Source organism: Mauremys reevesii, linkage group 1, assembly GCF_016161935.1.
Source record: "Mauremys reevesii isolate NIE-2019 linkage group 1, ASM1616193v1, whole genome shotgun sequence".
NCBI classification, from domain to species: Eukaryota; Metazoa; Chordata; order Testudines; family Geoemydidae; genus Mauremys; species Mauremys reevesii.
In genome coordinates, this window is record NC_052623.1 from 331399472 (window position 1) to 331424307 (window position 24836).

A 24836-nucleotide genomic window follows, 5' to 3' on the forward strand; every position below is an offset into this window, starting at 1 on the left:
ATTCTGTGCTGAATATTTACATGGAGTGACTTTTGAATCCCCTTTATAACTTATTTTTTAAATATTCAGTCAGATTTATGAGAAAAGGTGGATAGTGTATTGACTTTGTGGTTAATTGCTTCAACCAATACATTTTTCACATCAGCTGTCTGTTTTTCATTGTTGCCCTTGAGTAAAAAAATACTTCCATGTTTTTGTTTCTTTGTTGCATCTAATTAAGCTGGGAAGTTTTAAATTTCTGCCAGATCACAGTATTCAAACCAATTATCTCTTATGTTCAGGAATGCCTGACTGTAGCTAATTTATGTTCCTTATCCCTGAGAGGCTTGCGGTTTGAACTCAAAGCTGAGAACCAAGAACTGAATTCTAATCTAGTTCTGTCAGTGACTCACTCTGTAGGCTTGGACAAGTCACTTAACCTTTCTGCCTCAGTTTCCCCACTTGTAAAGTGTGGTTGATAATACCACATTCATAGGGTGATGAGAGGATTCATGTCTATATACAGTGCACGTGCAATGTAAGGACCAGATTGCAATACTCTTATTTCCTTCAAATACTATTTTACACTATGAGTACTCCCATTGATTTCAAAAGGACTATTTATGGAGTAAGGTACTACTCAGCATGAGGATGTGCATCACAATTGGCCCCTAAGTCACAAAATATTGTTACTATTGTCAATTCGTTTAAACACCTTATATGCATACTATCACAGCCAAATTGCAGTTAGAAATAAATGTGTGAGAGGCAGTTTTAATAAAACTATCTGGGGAAGCACTGGCTTGGGCCTCTCCTTTACTCAAGAAGTCTAGTCTTCTCCTGGGCCAGTTTGAGGAGTTTGTCCATGCCACGTCGGCTGCCTTTGATGACCCAAACTGTATGCGCACAGCTGAGGCCACCCTCCAGGCGCTGTGACAGAGAGCCCAGCCAGAGGCCAGCTATGCTGTGGACTTTTAGTGCCTGGTGGCAGAGACCAAAAGGAACAGGGCTGTTCAGCACCACCACTTCTGGCTCCACCTGAACAAGTGGGAGCAGGTAGAACCTCAATCAGCCAGGATGCATTTATTGACCTATTAAAAATTGATGACTTGCTCTCAGAACACCGCCAGGAAAGAAAGAGAATGACCAACGCACGCTCGCTCCCATGACCCTGACCAGCCCACTTCCAGTACCGCCCCTTCCCATTGCCTGGACTCGTGCAGGTCAAAGTGGAACAGCCTCATCTCCCTGATGCTGAGAAGACCCAGCACCAAGCATCAGGCCTCTGTCTTTACTGTGGGGCACTGGGCACTTTGCCTCTTGATGTCCAGTCAAAGGCTGGGCTGCATCTGGGTCAGGAAAAGGAGTCTAGGCTGGGCTGGTTATCTTCCCCTCAAGATCGCATATGGCCTCCACATCTGTCCACTGGTACTCTAGTAGCAGCCCATCAACGTCTGATGTACCTTCTACCTCCACTTTTTCTTGTGACATTCTGCCATGTCAGAGGTCATCTTGACAGCATTAATCGATTCTGGTACTTCCAGCTGTTTTATTCAGATTTTGCTTGAGCTCATGAAATTTTGCTTGAGCTTGAGCTCATGGAATTCTAACCCAGTGCAAGGCTGTTGCTGACCTGGTCAAATCCGTTGACAGATCACTCCTCTCCTAGGGTCCTCTCAGGCCAGAGACATAGCCCTTACAAGTCACTATCACCAAGGAACTTCACAAAACCCTGCAGTTCCTACTGGTGCATTCCCCATATTCTCCAGTCATCCTCAGGATTACCTGGCTTACCACTCACAACCCATATATCCTCTGGAAGCTGCAGTTTTATTGACTGGGATAGAGAAAGTGAAAAGACAGATTTATGGGGGGTGGGAGGGGGAAATGTGGAAAACTGACCTTGATTCTGGTTGTCTGAGTTTGTAAGTTGTTGTTGATTGTTTGTTTTTTACTGAAGCTGCTTTGCTGATAAGGAGAATAATGAATTGTTATTGGCTGTTGCTAAGGAAATTGTTAGCCTGTTAGCGGCTATTATGAGTTATATCCTCTGTCTGGAGAAAATGTATAGTTTTCTTAGAAAGTGTGCTTTGAAGCAGTCTGAGGAAGTTTTTCTTCTGCCAAGGAGTTGACACCTAAGCTCCCTAGTAGCTGGACGAAAGGCGGGCCACTGAAAGTCTGTTTTTTGATTACTCAAAACTATCTCAGACTTTGTTTTAATATAAATGTTTGGGATACTCTGAACCTATGGCTACAGCATATGTGTGTGTGCGCTTGAGATCTAATAAAAGAGTAGTTTTAGGTAAAAGCACTACTGTTTGGACCAATCATTTATCACAGTGATTCTCAACTGGGGATGTGTGTACCCCTGGGGGTACACAGAAGTCTTCCAGGGGGCACATCAACTCATCTTGATATTTGCCTAGTTTTACAACAGGCTACGTAAAAAGCACTAGCGAAGTTAGTACAAACTAATATGTCATACAATGACTTATTTACACTGCTTTATATACTACACACTGATGTAAGTACAATATTTATATTCCAATTGATTTATTTAATAATTATATGGTAAAATGAGGAAGTACCGTAAGCAATTTTTCAGTAACAGTGTATTTTTGTGTCTGATTGTAAGCAAGTAGTTTTTTAAGTGAGGGGTACCTGGAGGATAGGAAAGACAAATCAGACTCCTCAAAGGGGTACAGGAGTCTGGAAAGGTTGAGAGCCACTGATTTATCAGATTGAGGAGCTGTGTCCCCAGTGTTTTATTCCTGACACAACTGGAGAGAAACAGTTAAATTACCACCATTTGGGGTTCTTAAAACCCTGGGTAACATATTTAGATAACATCTTTATCTTTTCTGAGAAACAGGCTCTTCACAGCCAAAATGTATCCCACGTTCTGGAGAGGCTCTGTCAAAACCACCTCTATTGTAAACTAGAAAAATCAAATTTGTTCATAGCATGATCAAGTTCCTCAGCTACATAATATGCCAGATGGATTAACTATGGATCTATGCAAATTGCTGAGTGATCCACTCCAAATTACATGCTTGGCGTATAACAGTTTCTTGTCTTCACCAACTTTAGCATCCTTTTAAACTACAGTCCCATGAGTATGAGAGTCCTGGAACAAACAATTCAATAGGTAAAGGCTATTCTAGTCAGATTCACCAATACGTTACATCCAATGGCTACATAGTTAGTACAAATTGTTTGATGTTTTGTTGCAATACTATGTACTATGACTAGGAAATGTATCAATTAATCTTAAAAAAAATGCAATGTATACTATTGGAAACATAAATATGTATGTCTTTCTATTTGGAACATGGCTGAAGTCCAAGTCTTAGAATTGCAAAGAGTATTTACATTTCACAAAAATATCTATGTGGTGTTTTCCTTCTCAGATTTCTAGTTCCAGAAATGCCAGGGCCAGAAAATAATAAAGAATACTAATAATATAGCCACTTATTATTATCTTTCCAGTTACTCAGAAGATTTTTATGAATTCCCGTAAGATTCATTTACTGGATTTTTAATAATGTACCAATACAGAGCATATAAAATATTTAAGTTGAAAAACAAACTGATCCCAATTTATGGAATCCATAAGAGAATAGCAATTAGCTTTAATGTGTTTTTTTATATCATGAAAGTTTGAGGGATGTAGAATTAGTCAGCAAATGGTGATGCCTCACCTTATTCAGAAGATGAATTCCATAGTAATTAATTATACTTTTACACATTTCATCACTCAACGACACTGATTAAGCCACAGAAAATGAATGACAGACTCTATGAAGAAAGATTCTTTTCTTAACAACTTCCAGTGTTTTCTGTTAATGATGCAGTATGTGGCATGCAGCATAATAGTCCATGTTTTATTATGTCTTAAGGCAATTCTATTATAGTACATCACTTCTATAAGAATTGCTACTATAACAGTGTGTGTATGCTACTATGTGTGTATATATATAGACCAAGAATCAAATCACACAAGGAAAAAATATATTCACCAAAAAAAAAAAAGCGTTGACTCATTGTGATTCTCCATCCTGACTCACTCTGCTGTTACCTCAACAATATTTATCACGACTATTCTCACATGTATTGCTTATGTACTATGATGCCTAAAAAAATCTATATCGTTTGTGCCTATAGAATACATTCATTATGCTCTCTTGATGTGGTTATGCCATGCATGTCCCTGTGCTTTATCTTTACTAGGAAAGGTACATGGAAGTCAGAATGGGGGAATTACCTTAGGAATATGACAGTGTAAAAACTAATATGAAAACAGAGAGGTGACATTTTTCTCTTCCCAGAAGCTTGGGGTGCTGAGACCTTTAGGGCCCTCTTAGCAGAATTAAATTTAAATCATTACACAATTAGGATGCCACTCATATATGGCATATACGTGTACAGAAATTTACACTTAAAATTCCCATGGTAGAGGTCTAAAGAACTTGGGTATTATGTGGCAGTGGCTGTTACACAGGCTGGGTTCCTAGGTCTGTAAACCCTCTGTCTCTTTCATGGTGGCTTCTGAGGACATTGGTGGTAAAACAGATGAAGAGGTGATCTATACCCTGTCTATGGTGTTTTCTTTTGGGGCAGGGGTATTAATACCCAGCCAGTGAAGCATTGTCCTTGAGTCTTTGAGGGAGTGGAGAGACTAGGCTGACGGTATCAAAGGGCAGAGATTGGATGGTACTCTGCACCTTTCTAGAGAAACCTGAGGATTGTAACCATAGGTTTTTCCTCATAACAATGGGCATAGCCATCCCCCTAGATTCAGTATCTGCTGTGTCCACTGCAGCTTGGAAGGAAGGTTTGGCCACCAATCTGCCCTCATCTACTAAGACCTGGAAGTGGGCCCTTTCCTTCTCAGGAAGCCTGTCCTTAAATTCTATAAACTTCCAATCAGTAAAATCATATTTGGCCAAAATGGCCTGATAATTTGAGATCCTGAACTGTAGGGAGGTGGAAGAGAAGCCTTTCTCTCTAGACGGTCGTGTCATTTTTGTCCCTTATCAGAGAAAGTAGACCTTAGGTATTGTTGCTTGGACTACTTTGTAGTCGCCAGCTCCACCAAAGCGGTAGGTGGTGGGCAAGAGAACAAAAATTCCCACTCCTTCCTTGGACAGAACAAAGTAGCACTTCTTGGTCCTTTGAGGCCAAAAAGGAGGATTGGGCCAAACCATCTTTGTCAGATCCGTGATGGCTTCTTTGATGGGGAGGACCACTTGCCTGGAAACGGAGGCCTGCAGAATGTCTAGTATACAGTGCTGAGGCTCCTGGGCTTCCTCAAGTTGAATTTATAGCTTTGCAGTCACCCTGTGCATGAGTCTTGATATTGCTGAAAGTCGTCTGTCAGAGATGGAGTAACCTCCTGATCCAATGAAGCCAACTAGATCACTCTGGAACCAGTGGACCTGACTCGCTTTCCCCTTCCCAATATTCCAATAAGGCTGGTTGTGGGTGCCATGGCAATGGCAAATAGGACTCCTGCACCAGTCCTGGGTGTCTAGGATAGGGCTCCCATGGTACCCAGTATTGCCAGAAGGATGACTCAACTGGTGGAGGAGGACCCCATGGCATAACATACCGCCTGTGTCTTGGCCAATCATATCTGGTTGGAGGCCATAACTCCAATCTTCTGGGGTTCATGTGTCATGCCACTTCTATCCTATGCTGCAGGGGCTCCTGCGGGGCCTCAGACTCATCTGAAGAAGAAGCTGAATCCCCTGTCTCTGGCAGATTCCACGGTACTGGTGCTTGCACCTCAAGTCTGTCAGGGGGGTTAGGAGAACAACCCTGACTTACCGGGATAGCCTCTTCCTCTGGCGAATCCATGTCCCAGAATAAAGACAGTTCCAATAGGAGGAGTGAATGTGGATAAGGAAGAGCAAAGATATTTTCTGGGGAGACTCAGGTCTCTGACCACGCAGGGGTACAAAGAGAGCCCACTGGCAGAGCCGGCAAAGCAGAGCTTCTCTGGTCACCACAGTGGTCAACTCCCTTCAGAGCCATGTCACTACCAGTACCACATTGGTTCTAGAAATAGATGGGAGCAACAGGAGCTGTTTATCCCTAGTCTTCACCATCGGAACCGATACCAGAACTGTTGAATCTGTACCTTTGTGTACCTCCTTCTCCAGTCGAGAAGATTCACTAGGGCATAAGTCCCTAGCACCTGTGCATGCCAGTTCTCTCAACTTTGACAGGGTTGTAGAAGGATCCTCTCTCTTCCAGGAAGCCTTAGATGAAGACCTCTGTCCATGAGAGTGACCTTTGCTCTAACGTAAAGCCTTTGCTTTCAGGCTTAACAGTCTTAGCTTCCATTACTAGGTTCATGCTCAGAAAGATGCTGCCCACTTGGTAAAACCGATGTATTGGGCAAGAGGTGAGGAGTGGTTCCTAGCCTGGATCTGACTGGGGCTTCATCGCCTTCTCCAGGAGATGTTTTCTGAATCTCAATTCCCAACCCTCATGAGTTTTGGAGTAAAAAATATGAGCCTCAATCAGACAGTAGAGGCAACATTGATGTTCACTGCTCATCAAAATGGAGTCAGGGCAGGAAACGCAGTTTTTGATCCCTAGGCATAGTCCCAGACTTCTCTGGGGGAAATTCCCCAGGTGGGGAAGAAATGGGGAAAAAAACACTAACTATACAATGTAAACTAGACTATGACAATTACTAAAACTACTAAAACTAGCTACATACAATATCTTACAGCAATGACACAGTACAAAGGGAGCTGAGGAGTGACATCTCTTGAGACAGGAGTCACGTTCACCATCTTCTGCTCAGACTTTATCTTCTTGTGTATCTGAAGAGCGTGGGTTTGGAGAATTTGAGGGTCAGTAAACCAGTGGTGATGGACAACTGTTAGTTGCAGAGTATTACCACTCTCTAACATGATTTTTCATTGTTGTGTGACACTGATTAGGTCTGTGTAAACACCCACCATGTCAATTTCTGTATCCCAGATTCCTCATCAGGAGTGCTCCTGTATTGTTAGTAAGGATAGAGCTCTTTTTCTTACTTGGCTCAAACTGATACTGTGATTTACAACAGAAATTCCAATACTCTGCATACATAATGCACGCTTACTAGATACATTTCATTTGCAAACAGTGCATGCAGTACATATTACTGAGTACTTGTATTTCTGTCAGGGGGTTGTCATGTAGGTGTTTGTCAAATCAAAACCTGCAGTTTGTCTTTACAATGTGCTTTCTTTTTATGATTTGTGGATTAGAAAGTTAAACAAAGTGAAGGCAATATATTTACACACACTTCAAAATTATGGCGTATCATTCTCAGTCATTCCAACTAAAATCCCTTTTACTTTTTTCTTCTAGCCAGAAACAGTCACATTTTTCTCACTTACCGTTTAACTCAGGGTTTTCTGTATATCTTAATTTCTTTATTATTGAACAACTTCCTCTATCTAGCTGAAGTCTCTAGATTTAATTCCTATAAGATGAAAAAATGCCCTTGAACTTATTGTATACACTACCATATACAGTACATACTGTGGATACAAAGAAATGCACAATTTTAATAATATTAGTGCATCAACGAAGAGTGTTCTAAGAAATGCAATGGTTTTTTTTTAATTATGTCACAGTCAGAGAGTTTACAGCCAGAAGGGGCCACCAGATCACGCAGTCTGACTTCATGTGTATCACAGGCCACCTCCACACCAAGCCCAACAACCAGAATTAGACCTAAAGTATTACAGCCAGGAGGAGACAAAACTACTATTCGTACACAGGTATCTAACTTGTGCTACCATTAATAAGTAATGCTGGGCAAATCTTGTTCCCGGCACTCTGACCAAATAACTGGGCAAGGCAGAAGGAGTCTCTGCAGAGGGAAGAGGAGGAATCCTATTTCTCACATGCTACAGAGATGCAGTGGAAAAGCTACTGCAGTCTTGAGGTGGCAGCAGGCTCCAGGCTGCATGTGCTCCTGCTCCGCTCCTCTCTCTCCTGTAACACAACTGCCCCACATCAGGTAGAGTAAGCCACCTCCTACCTTGCATAGTGAAACCACCACTGCTCTGTAGTGTTTAGGGCCCTCCGTACAGACATAAAAGGGGAAGATGCTTGTAACCATGCTCTGGTCTGCACTACAATTACATCGCTCAGGGGTCTGGATTTTCCACACCCCTGAGTGACACAGTTATACCAGTATAACTCCTAGTGTAGACAGCGCTATGTCGACGGGAGGGCTTCTCTCATCTACATAGCTACCACCTCTCGGGGAGGTGGATTAACTATCTCCTCCAGTCGGCCTAGGTAGTGTCCTCACTAAGCACTACAGCGGTGCAGGCCATTGCAGTGCTGTAAGTGTAGACAAGGCCCATTGGTGCACACTCTCTTGCACTGCTAAGATTTTACCCCCACTGCATGTGTTGTTCCTTACTTTTCATATTTAATTACGTCTATAAATATTTAAAAAACAAATAAAGGTCATACATTGAGCATTTAAACTCTTATGTTTACCACAATCAAAAACAAATATAGATTTGTCTTAGTAGCTTGAATTTTCCACAAAACCATCTCACTTGTCCCAACAGCCAAACCATGTCATGTTGCTTCACTTCTGCATTAATTAGTCTAATGAATATTGCAACCTCATTAGAGAGGGTAACAGCAGATGTGGTCCTGATATGAAGTCTCTGGAGAGCGTCTCTATGGCAGTAAGGATAACAGCCAGTCTGAAGAGCAAACAGCATTTTGCTGCCATGAAGGAATGAATTAGGCCTTGAATGGAAGTTAATTTGTTCTGGAAAAAGAGTTTTGCAGTTGAGAAAGTCTTCTGTGAAACCAGGATAAATCCCTGGATTAGTGAATCATCATACTAGAATGCTTAGTTTAAGGAGTTACTATAGATGGAAGGTGCTTGTAAGTCTTGTATCTAATAATAACCATATTTAAAGCTGGCAAAAGAGTATGAAATCCTAGAAATGTTGTGAGAGAGCCAAGGAGAACAGTCTCATACCCTTACAAAAACGTAAGTTTGTATGGTATAAATTTATACCCAGTACTTCTGTATGTCATAGTAAAGCAAACAGCGATCATGGAGCCATTGAGAGACCATGGTGTGCAGCAGTTAGCAAGAATCAAAATGTGAAAAGGACTGGCTACTAGACTACATACGTATTTTGTGAAAAAGATGAATTATAACAAGGCTGACATTGGCTCAGAACTCAACAGAAGATGGATGACAGACCTTAGAAGGCCCCAAGTCATAGGGACTGTAACCACTCTGGATGATCCAGCACATACAGTGACACAAAAACACTGAAACAGACACATGGGACCATGAGCACTCAACCCCCAGCATCTCCCTGAAAAGGAAAACCTGTCAGACTGTTAAAACTAACTTATTAGTTCATGAATGAGAAACAAAAAGACGGTGGTTTGTGAATGGACTGCACTGTGCCTGGTAGTTAAATACTGTTGTGATAGGCATACCAGAAAGACTCACAGCAGAAAGCCTGAAAGAAGCTGTTGGTTGGCAAAAGGGCACTACTTTGTTACACTAAGTCAGAGATAATTGCTTAGAGCAGCATGCAAGTGTGTACTCCTATGCGGTATATAAATGTGTGTGGGGAAGGAGGAAAGGCAGGGTAATGTGTTTCTTGCAGGAGTCTTACTGCTACGGATTTCATTTTTTAACCCTGGCTGAATAATTTAACAGATCTACACTCCTTAAGAAAAAGTAGATTCTGCTTCAACATAATCAAAGAGAATGAATATTGCTTCCTGGAATATCCAAAAGGGCATGAGAGGGGAGTTAAAATTCTGTGACAGTGTCCTTGAATTTCCATGAGTCAAACCTTTGGTTCAAGATTTTTTCCACATGTTATATTTTAAAAGATTGTAAAAACTAGAGCTTAAGAATATACTGTTGAGCAGAGAATTAATAGTTATTTATTGAATTATCTTAATAAAGCAAAAGTCTAGGAATGCATCTAAAACAATTCTTCTTCCCAGCAGAGTCAGCTTCTCATCAGGTGGGCTCAGCTTCTCACCAGGGTGTCATCCCCAGACCTCACTACTTGGGCTTCTCAGCCTTGTCTTTCCTAACAAGCATTAATTAGTCTGATGACTCCAGTAGGTGTCTGGTATATTTTTCAAGCCCTATCTCTCAGACCCCTTATCTCTGTATTCCTCTCTCCTTAGTACTCTTGATCGTATGCTTCATGGTTCCCTCATGCTCCCCCATATGCCACATCTCTCCCAATACAAATCCCTTTATCTTTAATCACCTCTTTAGTATTGTCTGCTCTCACTAATGCAACTGATCATTTGTGTTGCTGCATTATATTGCTCCTCCCAGTAGGTAAATAGTGCTGGATTCCAAATCTCAGTCCCAAGAGGTTTACTTATATTTAGAAACTGATAAATTAAAATGAGGTTCTACACCGAAGAGAGTCTCTAAAAAGCCAGGACAAATAAAGGTTAATTGGGTTAAGTTGTGATTGAGCGCATAAGTGGAATACAATGTGGTTGCACAGATGTAATTTAAGACGTCATTTAGAATACAGAATCTTTTGCACACAGTGATGCCTGAGAAGGAAATAACTCATCTAGGCATTTAGAGTGAAAGGTGAATTTGCTGGTAAGGCCATTATTTTTTTTTCTAACTAGTAAGAAAATTGAGGAAGTTTCATGTGCAAAAAATGAGACCAAAATACCCATGGAACTCCCTGATGCCAATCTTTCCAGACAGTGTATCCAAAGCAACATTAACAGTAAGCCAGTCACATATGCTGTGCAAAACACCTTGTTTCTGCCTCTGTGCATGACAGTTGCCTTGCCTGAATATACCTGTCAACACGACCAGATGCTCATGCTAGATGAATCAATACAATTATTCTTTTCTGTTAAAAACTATTTTAGATTTTCAAACTAGAACTACTTACCTCGGAAAACATAATGGGCCAAATCTTGCTCATTTTTTCTCATTCAAGTAATCCTAATGGCTCCAACCGGGCAAACAGTACTGGACAGGATACAGTCCTATGTTTGAAAACTATCCAACCACCCATGCTCTAACACATGGTGGTCATTTCACTACAGTTAAATAAGATACAGCATGGAAAGTGAGAGAGAGAAAAATTATTCAAAAGGAGAGCGCGTTTCCCCAAAGAGCAGCCCTATTTCCCTAATAAGCCACTCTCCATTCTTAGGCACATCACAGAGACAAAATATAGGCTGTGTCCTGCCTTGTATTTTTGCTTTAAATAAGTGACTTGCTGAGCAAACTTAACACAAAAACATGTTACAATATGGATGACAAGTATAAGAACAAACGAGAGTCATGAATTACCATATTTGTTGACAATCTAAAATTGTGGAAAGCTGAGTAGGAAAAAAAAATAGTCAGCTAGTGTAAATAGGATGTACAGCAGCCCTAAGTTGGCAGCTGGGAATTCCTTTAGTCCAGTAAAATCCCTAGGTGGTGTAAAACTAAGGTAGCTATGCATGCCACCCCCCCTTCAGAGTTAGGGTGTGCTGGGGATGGAAGGGGGCATGGACAGAACACACTGCGTTCCAGCAATTCTCATCAGCATAAGGACCCATAGGGGTTTTTTTTAACGAGATGATAAGGTTAAAAGAGCCCTGAGATTAGTCTAATTTGCACTGGCACCTGAACCCTGGCAGCCCAAGGGATAGGTGAGGGTGGAAATCTGTTTTTGCCTTCCCTTCCACCCACTCTCCCAGGCACCAAGTGGTGCTGCAGTGCACATGACAATCTGGCCCACTATATTTAAAATACTAATGAAAAAAGGTAGATCAGACAGACAGACAGATATGCACATTTTATCTATCTAGACAGCTGTAAAGAAAATGTAGGGTGCATTTATTTCTACCAAGCCTTTTAAACAGATTAGAATTTTAAAAGACAAAAAAATATAAGTAACATTATTAGTGAGACGAGTCTCATCTGTTCATTCCTTTCTGGGGACAACAGTATATACCAATGGTAGTTTCCTCTTCCACATGCCAGGGGGGAAATGACTATTGAAAAGCCAGATTTTCATCTCTTCTCTGTGCCAACCACACAGCCTTTTCTCCCCTTTTACCACCAGTTATTTAACTTCAAAAGCTGCAGCTGACTGGGATAATATATAAGAACTTTTCAACCGGTTAAATCTAAATACCTTGCAAAACTACATGCATTGGCTGCATTTAGAGGTTTGGAAAGCAAGTAAACTACTAAAAGGACTCATTATTTGCATGTAGCTAAACTTAACACCACTCCCCTAAGAACCTGTCTGCAAGTCTCTATTCAACAAGGTCATTGTATCTAACCCCAAGAGCATATTTAAAGACCACCAAGTGGACCCGTTTTGTAGTATTTGATGTTTTTCTTAACACCCCCAGAGCTTGGAGGCTTGCAAATATATCAGAAACTCAGGTTTCATTTCAAAAAAGGTGTGTAGCACTCATGGCTATACAGAAAAGCTGAAAACATTAATCCAACTTAGTCAAAAACCATATGGCACATAAAAAGTACCTAAAATTTATTATTTTAACTCTCATGATTTTAAAACCAGTTTTATTATGCTTATTGAACACCTGGTGTTGACAAAACTAAGTAACTGCCTTACAAAATTCCTCTATTGAAACTTCTCCCTTTCTTCCTATACATAGCCTCCTGCTTACTGGTAGGACCATTCCTTTCATTTGGTCTAAAGTAACATGCAAATTACATGCTCCAAGGATGCAGGAACATAACCATTTGGCAAAAGCAAAGCGGGAAGCTGTTCTGGCCCATTGAGGGCCCTAGAAGTGTGCAAAAAGAAAGACTACTTTCCTATAGGAGGATGTCCCAGCAAGATGGACTCTATGTGTACTGTATACATATAGGAGAGTGCCAAAACTTCTTTTTAAGGTCCCTTGGATTAGGACAAACATTTGGAAGGTAGACAGCCTGATTTAAATGGAACTTCGATAGCATTTTGGGAATTAAGTTAGGACACGTGCTTTTTCCTTATGAAATGAGATGGGGGGAGGGCTGCCAGGTCACATACTCATATACTTGAAGATATGGCTACTAAAAGGACTACCTTCCCCCAAAAGAAAATGGACAATGAGTGTCCGGGGGTCTGGCTTAGTTTCTGAAGCACGAAGTCAAAACTCCAGATGGATCCTCAAGGAGGTAAACATAGAAAGCTGCTTTCAGGACTTTAGAGATGAGGGGATGACATGATATCACTAATTCATTTGAATCTGCCATCGAGAGCACCACTTCTGAACAAGCACAGACTCTTAGAACCAATAGCAAGGGTTTGTCTATCCCCTGTTTAAGAAAGTTCAGAAGCCCTTGAAGGCACAATACCTCTGGCCTTGCACACAATGCCCTGGACCAGGGAATATGCTGCGGCTGAGATCCCTTGTTTCATAACAGTGGAAAGGACTTTCAGATGTCTTCTTGTTTTGTTCATTTGTTTGTTAGCAACTGCATTTCAAGAGCCAGGCTAAGAGCTCGAGTTTAAGTGAAGACAGAGGCCTTGGGAAAGCAACAGATTAACACACGAGGAGCTAGCTCACTGTGGTCCAATAGATAAAAGGACCGGCCTATAGGTCAGTAAACCGGGTATCTATTCCCAGCTCTGGCTCTGACTTGCTTGCAAGCAATTTTGTGCCCCAGTTTACCCTGCTGTAAAGTGAAGACAATACTTCCCTTCTTTTGTAAAGTGCACTGAGGTCTGCAGATAAAAAGAACTATAATACCACATAAGACTCACCTAGTGAGGAGGAATGTAAACTAGATTCAAAGGGGGCGGGTGACAAAAGCCCACAGTACAAAGAAAGGCGAGTTTAACAGAGGGCTGGAAGTTGGGGGTGAGGGAGAATGGGAAATTAAAATAGGGTCATAGGACCTACAAGAGGGAAGACAGTGGGGGAATCTGATGAAAATGTTAGATGTCTATACAGAAATGCAATGTGTATAGGAGATAAGCAGAAAGAACTGTGCTCTCTTTAAGCCGTTGGAGCCAAGTAAATGTACCATGTTGCTTCGACTTTTAATAATCTGACTAAATTGGACATTCCTAGACTGCACGAACATACAGAGCATATTTATGTGTCAAAACTTCACAACTTACACAACTTCATTTGTTTTCTCATTCCCTCACCTCATGTTGTGTAAGGTTATTTTTTCTTAAATTGCAGTGGGTTCACCCATATTCACAGGACCTGAGGAATCTAATCTCCAAAACTGGTTCTCATGTTGTCAAGGGAAAGGTGAATAACAAATCCAAAGGGCATCATGACTTTTACTTCATGTTGTGTTTTGTTCACTTTTATTATGTAAAGGCTTCACTGGTGTGTTGCACTGAATCTTTCATATTACACTAACTGACAATGTCTGACAAGGTTATCTTTCACAATTTATTTTTATTCCTTTTCCTGAGTTTTCAAACTATCAATTTTGAATTGTTATACATTTGCATCATTCATTTGTATATTAAACAGCATCCCGCTTTTTGTTGCTAAGAATCGGTTACAACATTTCATTACACACAGTCTCTACCACTCCATAGTACAGCAAATACATTAAATAAACAACATCCCAACCGTGTACTGTATCTAAAGGAAAAACTATTGTACATTTAAATAGGTCGTGTCAGAAATACTTGATTTCATAACAGTTTTTCAAACCATAATGGATACTTGACTGCAGGACACTATTTAGCATAAGGATGGCTCTTGCTCAAGATAATTTTGTAAGTATATAGACTATCTTTGCATTATGCCTATTAATGTTTAATCAAGGGTGCAAGAGACAAATTAAAGAGACATAGCCATTTTACAAGTGTGGGAAGAGTGTGATAAATAGAATTGTACTTCAATGAGTATCTAGACAAAACATCAGAAAAATGTGAGGAGATTTAGGAACATTTCCTTAGCAATCCCTCATGAATAATTAATGAACAACATTATTATTATGGTTTCATTTAATTAGTAAGCTTTACATATGAAAAATATTAATGCAATGCATTTAACTGGCTGACATACTCTGGCAAATTTTTGATGATACAAGACTTAAAACAAAGCCATGTTATTGCTCACATTTTTTCATAATTGTCTTACCATAATTGCTAATTACCCAAGCTGCATATTTCAACAAAGTCTTTTGCTCCCTCCCACACAATCCATATTCTCCCTGCTTTTTGATCCTGCAGTGAAGTTATAATGCCGAATTTTTGACATTACAGTTATTACCAAGGCAACAGACTGAAATCAAACAACATCAGGACTTCACTATAGGCTCAAGTAGGAGAAGAAGCTGGACTGTAAGGGAGAAATCTTTATTAAAATACAAATGCTTTCAATAATAGCAAAGGGAATACCACAAAGGTATTGGCTACATACGTTTCTTTTCTTCTTTAAATCAATCATTTCTGTTTTCAGGTTTTGTCCATTGTGAAAATCCATTGTTACATAGTCTTTCACAGCCCTAATAAAATTGTCTAAAGCATATTGATTTTACCATGTACAGTCTCTTAAGTTAAACAAATGCAAAACAAAGGTACACATATACTATTAATCATAGTGAGTATTTGACTTTCAATATTTCATAAACTTGCTGACAATATTCTGGATGATTTACTGATGTAAACCATCTTGGTATGCAAGAGAAACTGAAAATGTATTATATATTCTCTAATAAGATTATTTTGAAAAGAAAAAAATGTTCAAAAGTAAAAAGACAACAACCCTGGCTATTCCTTCAAAATAATGAATATCAATTAACACTTTTTACTTTTATATGATTACTGGAATTGACAATGTCAAAATGTATTTACTCACATTTTAAAATGAAGTTGACTTTGTTCAATTTATATTAGCTACATCTGACTTTTAGTGAGTTTTAAGTAAATTTTAACCAGGGAAGATGCCTGACCTAAATTGCTGCTTAATATTAAAACCCAGCTTCTTTAATTTAACATTGTTCCAACTTTTGGATGGTTGAACAAAAACAACTTCAGTTTACAGTCTAAATCACCTTATAGGAGCTGGACTTGACGACCTCTCGAGGTACCTTCTAACCCTATATTTCTCTGAATCTGTGGAAAGGTGCTTTATGATTATAGCACAACACTTTACTAGCATTACATAATACACTGTACAATGCAATGTTACACAGTGTGTGCAGTGGTAGAGTCCTGTTCTTTAATAATCCAGAGTGGAAGATTACATTACAATAGTTACATTAACTATTTTTAAAAGTTTAGTTATAGTAATTCTTTTATCAGAGGGATAGCCGTGTTAGTCTGGATCTGTAAAAGCAGCAAAGAGTCCTGTGGCACCTTATAGACTAACAGACATATTGGAGCATGAGCTTTCATGGGTGAATACCCACTTCGTTGGATGCATGCTGATTCTTTTAACATATGTTGGATGCATGTAATTCTTTTAACACTTATCATTATAGTAACTGGTTATCTCACATATTATGGTTTGTAAGCCAATATAAATTTACTTTTGCCTGTTTTATAACTTCAGAGTAGTCTGAAAATAGAATGACAAATATTAACATTTCATATATTGTGAAAAAGCAGGACAGTAAATGTTCCAGAAAGGAAAAGAATCTGTAGTGAAGTGGTACAATGCAATACAGTGAGTAAAACTAAGTGGAGTACACCGAGCTTGTTTCCATTAGACATTTTGTACCACTTACCTTTCTTACAAAAGATAAAATCCAAACTAGGCTGGAAAGAACATCACTATCAACATTCTGGAGGATGTTAGGAAGGCTGAATCTTTATTGTTTTTTTTAAATTAGAACTTAAATAATAATCTTATTAAAATAAATATGTATGATATTATAGATACACATAATTCATGTGGAAGTTGCATGCAAGAAATTCAATTTAAATAAGACTAGCTAATTTTATATGAGCATATGTTCTTGTTTTACATTTTAAATATAATAATTCAATTTTATGAACACCAGAAAAACAGTGTGCTTTATAACATATCCTCTGGTTGTATGAGCAAGTTCAAAAAGTTAGAAATGAGGAGCCTTCTCTACTTCCCTTAAGAGACTATATCAGTCTAGATCTCAGCACTAGAAATATTTTTCTGATAGACATCCTAAGTTTTCCTTTTCTTGATTTCCTATTATTCTAGTTATATAACCTCTTGTATCACTCTCCAGCTCTCTATCTTTGGGACTCATCCTTCAAAAATCTTTTAGAAACAGTTTCACGGCACAAAAACTGAACCACCTACTCTCTCATACCAAATGCTCAGGGGGAAGATTTTGAAAGGCCCAAAGGGCAGGTAAACACTCAACACCTATTTGTGCCTTGAATTGGTGTGTCCAGGTCTGTGGGGAGCTTATCTCTGATGATGAGCTTGGAGCAGTTGGGGATAGGGGTGGGGGGAACGTTTGAAGGTCAGAAGAGGGGGGTTGGGAAAGATTTCTTTCAGGATGGGGTCTCCATCAAGTATGGGGTGTAGTAGTTTGATGATACCTCGTATGGGTGCCAGTGTGAGAACTAGGGGTGTGAGGTCAGAGCAGGCTTCATTTCTGTATTGAAGCAAATTTTCTCAGGGTATTTGGGTGGCCTGTTCCATGGTGCAATCTACTTCTCTGTCTCTTTACAGACACAGTAGTATCCTTTTCAGTTCAGTGTGCAAACACAGATATAAGGAAGAGTGGATATTATACTATTCCTCCAACTTCTGCCTTCTCTAAAATATCTTGAATTCACCTTACTATTAACATTAATTAACAGTAAACTACTGTTTAATTAACAGTAAACTACTGACTTTTAAAAAAAAATGTACAAGGCTTCTAGAGCTTTTTCTTCTTAAAAAGAGACACAGCTATACTGAATCTGTCATCACACAAATGGCGGAAAGTCTCCAGCCAGAAGACTACAACACAGCATGCACTGCCATGAGTGCTGTTACATTAAATCAACTGGCAAAAGAGTGCTCTGGCAGTTCCGAAAAGGTGAAAAGCCAGCTTAACAGGCTACGTGGAGATCTCTGCAGGGTAAGGGAAGCCCAGATAGCAGTGAGCCAGAATTGTCAGCCTCATTGAGGAGCACTAAGAAATAAAACCATCTTTGCCCCTCCAGTCCTTCTGGCTGACTGCCACTTGCCACAGCTGCAGATTCAGTTTAGTTTGTGAAACTAATATTAGATCTATTGTTATAATTCCTTTCTAACTGGAACTATCGCTAAGTCATTTATGGGATATATCTAGGTTTACAAGATGGTTTTACTATCATTATTAACTGTTTGTGTTGTATCATCTACAGTCCCAATCAGGAACAAAGGCCTCATTGTGATAGTGCTGTATGAACTTATGGTGAGATAATCCTTGCCCCAATGAGCACACAGTCTAATTTGAGATCAAACACACAGAGTGAGAACAGCAAATAAAAAGGCTAGAAGGAGGATGAGAACAATGAAAAGAAGACCATGCAGTTACATAGATAGCTACTGCACAGACTGACAGGTAACAATTTTTTTTTAAATCCCCAATTTATTGTGTAACCAAACCATCAACAGATGGCCAATGTCCTGTATAAAGAAACTGCTTTCATGGGGAAATGTTCATCTAGCTTGCAAAATTTGTGAAATGAAAAGGGAATTCAATTATAAGCTATTCTTTTATCAACACTTTTTAATGTGTTTATTAAAGGCATCTTTTTATGCAAAGTTTATGAAGTCCAGCTATATTGTATAGCAGTAATTTCTTCCACCCACACTCCATCAAATTAGGTCAATTACAAACAGTTTGTAAAAGCTATTGCATGGTAAGGTGTATCTGCAATTTAGGATAAGCAAAGTAAGCTACTATAGATCTTATGCCATTTCAATATATTTCTGCTGTAATGAAGTTTTGGATCTGTTGCAAACATCATAATCAAAAGTTTAACCATTTAACATTATATCCTGACACTGTATTCATGTGAACATTGTAAAGTATTATTATTCATGAATATATTTTGTATGCCCTTTTGTGCCTTCTTACCAAAATCTTGAAAGTTATACTGCATTTTTTTAAAAAATCAAAGCGTATGCTTAATAAACTAGAAATGGGTTGAACACACCATGGTCCCCCTCATAAACAAAATGATGTAGACAATTCGCACATTAACATTCACATTTCTCTCCTTTACATTTCTAATATGCTGTCATATCCATTACCCAGTCCAGTTACACCCTTCCCTCCCTATTCCGGCCTCTGTATTTCTTTCATTATAATCACCCTTCTTTCTCTAGGTCAGATCATAGGAGCATGTTCTTAGCAAGATGTGCAGACAGAATTTAAAACACTAATGAGTTACACATATTAAGTAGAGGATACACTCCACAGTTTTATTTTCCCTTCTACAGGAGAACAAACTGCCACTCTCATTGTAACTACGGGTCTTCCAGATGACTGCCTTCATGAATCCACACTGTAGACAATGCTCAAACCTTGGGTGTGTGAGCTCAGTCTATTTCATTTAACCTGACTGCATAAAGCAAAGGTTTCAAGGAGGCGAGAGTATAAACGGACCCCTCAAATGAGTCTATTTCGTCTAATTATACAACATCATGAAGAACTGCTGGCTTCTGGGACAGTGAGTCAGCCAAACCCTCTCTCTCTTACTGTATTCTGAGGTGATGACAGACAGTTTTCCACCTACACAAATAGTGAGTTACTCATTTTCTAAGCTTCCGGTTGTGCCAGAAGTTGAACCTTAAAAGCAACTGCAGTACTATTAAGGCAGAAATGGACCATGATAATCATATGTGACAAGCTGTTGATGCAAAAGAGCATGAGGTTGCTCTTCAGATTTTTCATGACAGTGAGAGTATCATGCATGGGTGTATATGTTACAGTGCACATTGTTTTTCAGTATGTGTTGGAGAAGGAAATGAAAGCATTAGGGAGTGTTGGAGTGTCTTATCTCCAGAATTATAGGTGTGTAGATGATGCGAAGGTGGCAAGGAATGCTGGAGCCTTTCCCCTTAACTTATTTTCATGCTCCCAAAGATTTGAATTGATGGGGTATGTCCTGACGCAACTTGCCCAGTCCAACCAAATGAAATTTTTGTTTGTGCTAATATTACACAAAGATGTCCTTGAGGTATAAATAAGGTAAAGATTCTGCAAATAGAACATTGTTAACAATTTGTTCATGCTTAGGCCGAAGTAGAGTCCAGCCCAGTCAACTAGAGAAGTATGAGGTCTGCAATAGAGAGAGTAGTAAAGTGCACAATAATAAAATCCAGTAAAGTACATGAGACTCTGGATATGGCATACAGCAAATCTGTAAAGAATGTTTTACATCAATATCTTTCTGACCATAACCATGATGCAAGGAAATCAACATCTAATTTTAAATAAGAGCTCACCATCATTAAATTATTGATACTCAAAATATGGTATACTTGTGATATTCCATACATATATTATATTCAATTTAGTGATTCAGAACCCCATTAATATTTCAGTCTAAAAGCCAAATGTTGAAAAACCTCATGAAATGTTATTCCAATATTTTATGAAAGGGAGGACCTGATACTTACATGACGGTGTTAATGCCTGACAGTTGTTGGAACATCTGCAGACCACAACCCACAATTAAAGCTCTTCGAGTTGGAGGGTATGTCAGCATTCTGCAGATCACAGGTCCAGCTTTAAAAATAGAAAAGTACAAAATGTGTTATCAATCCCCCAGTTCAGTACTCCTAGTTATTACACATTTCCCCCTCATTTTTGCCAAATTCAGAATATTTTGTTCATACTTGGTCTAGTTTCTCATTTTATGCATTCTACTAAATAGGAGACTTTCAGGGGGCTTAGGCCCAAAATGCAACTATTTTTAAAAAAAAAATCCAGTTATAATCCAATAAATCTTGTTGATTACAAGAGGTTCATTTAATAAACAGGCGTATGCAAATTTAGATTCAGAACTTCTGCTGATATTAACACAAACCATGAAACTAAATGAGAATGCTCTGCCACTGTTCGTATTCAGTTTTTGCAATCAAAATGCATCTCCAACTCCCACTGACTTCATTTGTATAGTAATTGCAGGTGAGGATGCATTTAGGAATTCGCTGGGTTGCTGCTCTCCAGCAGAAGAGCCAGCACAAGGAGCACAAATTAATTGACAAAAACTTTCCCACACGTCTCTGGCATCCTCCATATGTGGAGACCGAAAAAGAGGAGCAAATGATATAGTCAAAGTAACTTTGTGTTCTACAAGGAGGACAGAAATATGTTTGCCAAATAGAAAACGTTTCTTTCTCTGACAAGTTTAATTTTGAAGTTTAAGTGTCCTAAAAACAATGTGACAAAGAAAGCTATAACATGAAAACAAACAAAAAGAGTGTATAATACTTGATTCCATTTGTTAACAGAATGAGTTTGTGCCTGGAGTGCCATTAAACAGAATATGTTCTGATCCTAATTATATTTTACACATATACATTATATATGGTATAGCTGCATACAGCACCTAATAAAAAATTAATGTAGGCATAAGAATCAAAATGGATTCAGTCAAAGGAATAATACTAGAAAAGCTAAACAAAAATAATCAGTTCTGACATCCTCAAAGATCTAAGCTTTATGGGTTTATTTCTAGATTTTCCTCAACATTTCTCCTCAATATGTTGCTCTTGATTAACAATTAACATGAACTGTGGAAATCTCTTGTGAAATGAAGGGGTGTTTATGAACAAAGAAAGAAAGATTTCAATACACTGATATAAACAGTTCTGATTCAGGGATGCTGGATATTTGTAAGTAGTTTCAACAACTGAATTATGAAACAAGTTCAAAGAGACTCTCTTGCTAAAAGCTGGTCAAACTTGTCTAGGCAAGAGCCACTTTCCACAACTTTAAAAATAATATGTTTTTTATTGACACCCCACTTCTTGTCATCAACCAACTACCTCTTCATCATTAAAAGAAGATTCATGGGCCAGCACAGGAGAAAACAACATTTACAGAATTAATGAGAAGACACTGAAATAGAAGGATAACTAGAGCTCAAGTCTTACCTCCCCAGATACCTTTAAAATGTTTCATCAGCTAAATTCAGTAAATTTGTTTGTAATTTTTCATACTTTTGACCTAGAGTCACAAATATGACATCCAAATTATCATTCTGCTTTATGCTGAAGATAGAAGGTTTACCACAAATCTGTGCCAGGGCAATTGCACATCTGATTAGATATAAACAAAATTAAAGACTTTTCTTTCATAAAATTCATAGCTTTCGGCAAAAAAAAAAATACAATAAAGTGACTGAATAAATAAAATGCATCATTAAACTCAGTATTACAGAAGCTTTGCAATCCTACGAAAATCCAAAGAAACAAATTGACTGAGCATCTGTAAAACAGATGCTTTTAAAAAGATATTGAGTGTGATTCTTATATTATTTAAAACCACCTGGCTTTAACTGTTTTCAGTATTTTGCATTCTATATGTCTCATGCCAGCAAAATAAAAGGTGCTCTTAAACAGTACCAGCTTGCAATTTACTAGAATACTTTTCAGACAAGATGTACAGTATTAAATAGCGAAGAGGAGATGTCCCTGGGTGGTTTTTTTGGGGGAGCCGCGAGGTTGTATTCGTCTATTAACAGCACGGTCTCACGTCAAGCAAACAAGTTTGTAAGTGTTCATGTCAAGGTGTTTCAGAGTCAGATATCATTAGTAAGGGCAATACCAATACTAGTCTTCTTCCATAAGAAAAAGTCCAGACAAAGAGAAGAAACATTTAATGTTTCTGAGGAAACACTCTGCTTAACTAATGAAATGAAAGAATCCTATACCGACTTTAGATCTTCATGCAAATGTGACCTCTGCTAAAATAGAATTGGCTGAACTTATTTAGAGTGATGGTCTCAGATAAGTAAATTTATATCAGTTAATAATATCAATATATAAGCTTGCAATGAATTAAAATATCCATAGTAATGGACTGTAATAACCTGCCCCTAACTTATGTTAAAATGAGACTGATGGATGAAGTGAGAGATTGATGGAGAGAAAAGGATGATAGTGTCATGGGAAGTAAAGTCACTGGCTATGACATCACAGGAAATAAAAACGTACTGCTATGTTATGACCTAAATACTTGCCCTTTCAGGGTCTGATCTACCCCCTCATGCTCCAACCACCAACTGAAGGCCCATCTTAGCTACAGAGATTTCGGTGTTTGGCCTGGAACCCCTAAACCGAAATGACTGATAAATATTGCCACCCCAAAAATGATCAAGAAACACAGCTACAAGCATGAAAAATCTGTGAGAGGGAGAGAGAGAGAGAGGAGAGAAGGGATTTAAAAATACATACAAAGAGATCTGTAAAGGAAAAATGGATGTTTGTGAAAAAGATCTCTTAGAATTTCAGTGTTCACCACAAACATCTCAATGTCTTTTAAATTAGAAGTGGACCCTTCCCAAATTCTTTAGATCTCCCTGAGGCCCTTCTTACCTCCAGAGGGAAATCAAAAGGATTTGGTATGTGTCTCAGAACCCATAAACCAATTACTTATATGTGGCACCCCCTTTAGAAGTGAAAAAACTGCACTGAAAATAGTGAAATCGTGGTGTATTTTAGGCATAAAAATAGGAAATGGCAGAGTTAAGATGCCTGCGCAACCTTAATTTAGTCCCCCTTGTGGTTAGTCATTATGAGTGTCTTTAACAACATGATCATAAACTAGATGCCCAAAATGGACCTGCTCTGGAGATGAATCAGGGTTGTGTAGTGACGGAGACTTGTCTATAGCTCCCCTGCTTCATTTGTTGCAGAAGTTAGAAGGTATTAAGTGAATGAGGCAGGGAAGAGAAAAGATGGTCTCATGATTACAGCAAGTTGAATGCTGCCCTGGAGAACTGGATTCTATACCTGGCTCTGCCAAAGAGTTCCTAAGCGATTCTAGGCAAGTCACTTAAATCAGACATTTCACAGGTGATCACTAACTGTGTTGCTCCTCCAGATGAATGACTTGAGATTCTAGGGTCCAATCTGCAGAAGTGCTGGGTTCTCAGTTGTAGTTAATGGGAGCTGGTCTTTTACTATAGAAGGGTTATAAAATGCTAAGTACATTGAAAAATCTGGATCTAGTTGTCTCAAATTGATCACCCAAAATTAGTGAATAATTTTTACCTTAATCTCTGTGGCTCAGTTCCCCATCTGTAAAATGGAGATAATAATACCCCCTCATTTCACATTCATTGATATTTGTGATACTCTGATAATAGAATCATAGACTTTAAGGTCAGAAGGGACCATTATAATTGCCTAGTCTGACCTCCTGCACAATGCAGGCCACAGAATTTCACCAAACCCCTAACCCATGTCTGAGCTATTGAAGTCCTCAAATCGTGGTTTAAAAGACTTCAAGGTGCAGAGAATCCTCCAGCAAGTGACCCGTGCTCCATGCTGCAGAGGAAGGCAAAAAAACCCCAGGGCCTCTGCCAATCTGCGCTGGAGGAAAATTCCTTCCCGACCCCAAATATGGCGATCAGGTAAACCCTGAGCATGTGGGCAAGACTCACCAGCCAGCACCCAGAAAAGAATTCTCTGTAGTAACTCAGATCCCACCCCATCTAACATCCCATCACAGGCCATTGGGCATATTTACCGCAAATAGTCAAAGATCAATTAATTTCCAAATTAGGCTATCCCATCATACCATCCCCTCCATAAACTTATCAAGCTCAGTCTTGAAGCCAGATGTGTCTTTTTCCCCCTCTGCTCCCCTTGGAAGGCTGTTCCAGAACTTCAGTCCTCTGACGGTTAGAAACCTTTGTCTAATTTCAAGTCTAAACTTCCTGACG

At 39.0% G+C, this 24836-nt stretch overlaps 1 protein-coding gene across 3 annotated transcripts in view; it reads right to left on the minus strand.

Moving 5' to 3' along the window:
• The window catches only part of SLC2A13 (solute carrier family 2 member 13), a 339270-nt gene that overhangs the window by 147213 nt on the left and 167221 nt on the right, over positions 1-24836 (minus strand). For all 3 annotated transcript variants that reach the window (XR_005591534.1, XM_039516186.1, XM_039516175.1), the window contains exon 4: positions 20560-20668. Coding sequence is in view for 2 of the 3 variants with exons in the window: in XM_039516186.1 (XP_039372120.1) it covers positions 20560-20668 (109 nt within the window). In the remaining variant the exon portion in view is untranslated. The remainder of the gene's footprint in view (positions 1-20559; positions 20669-24836) is intronic.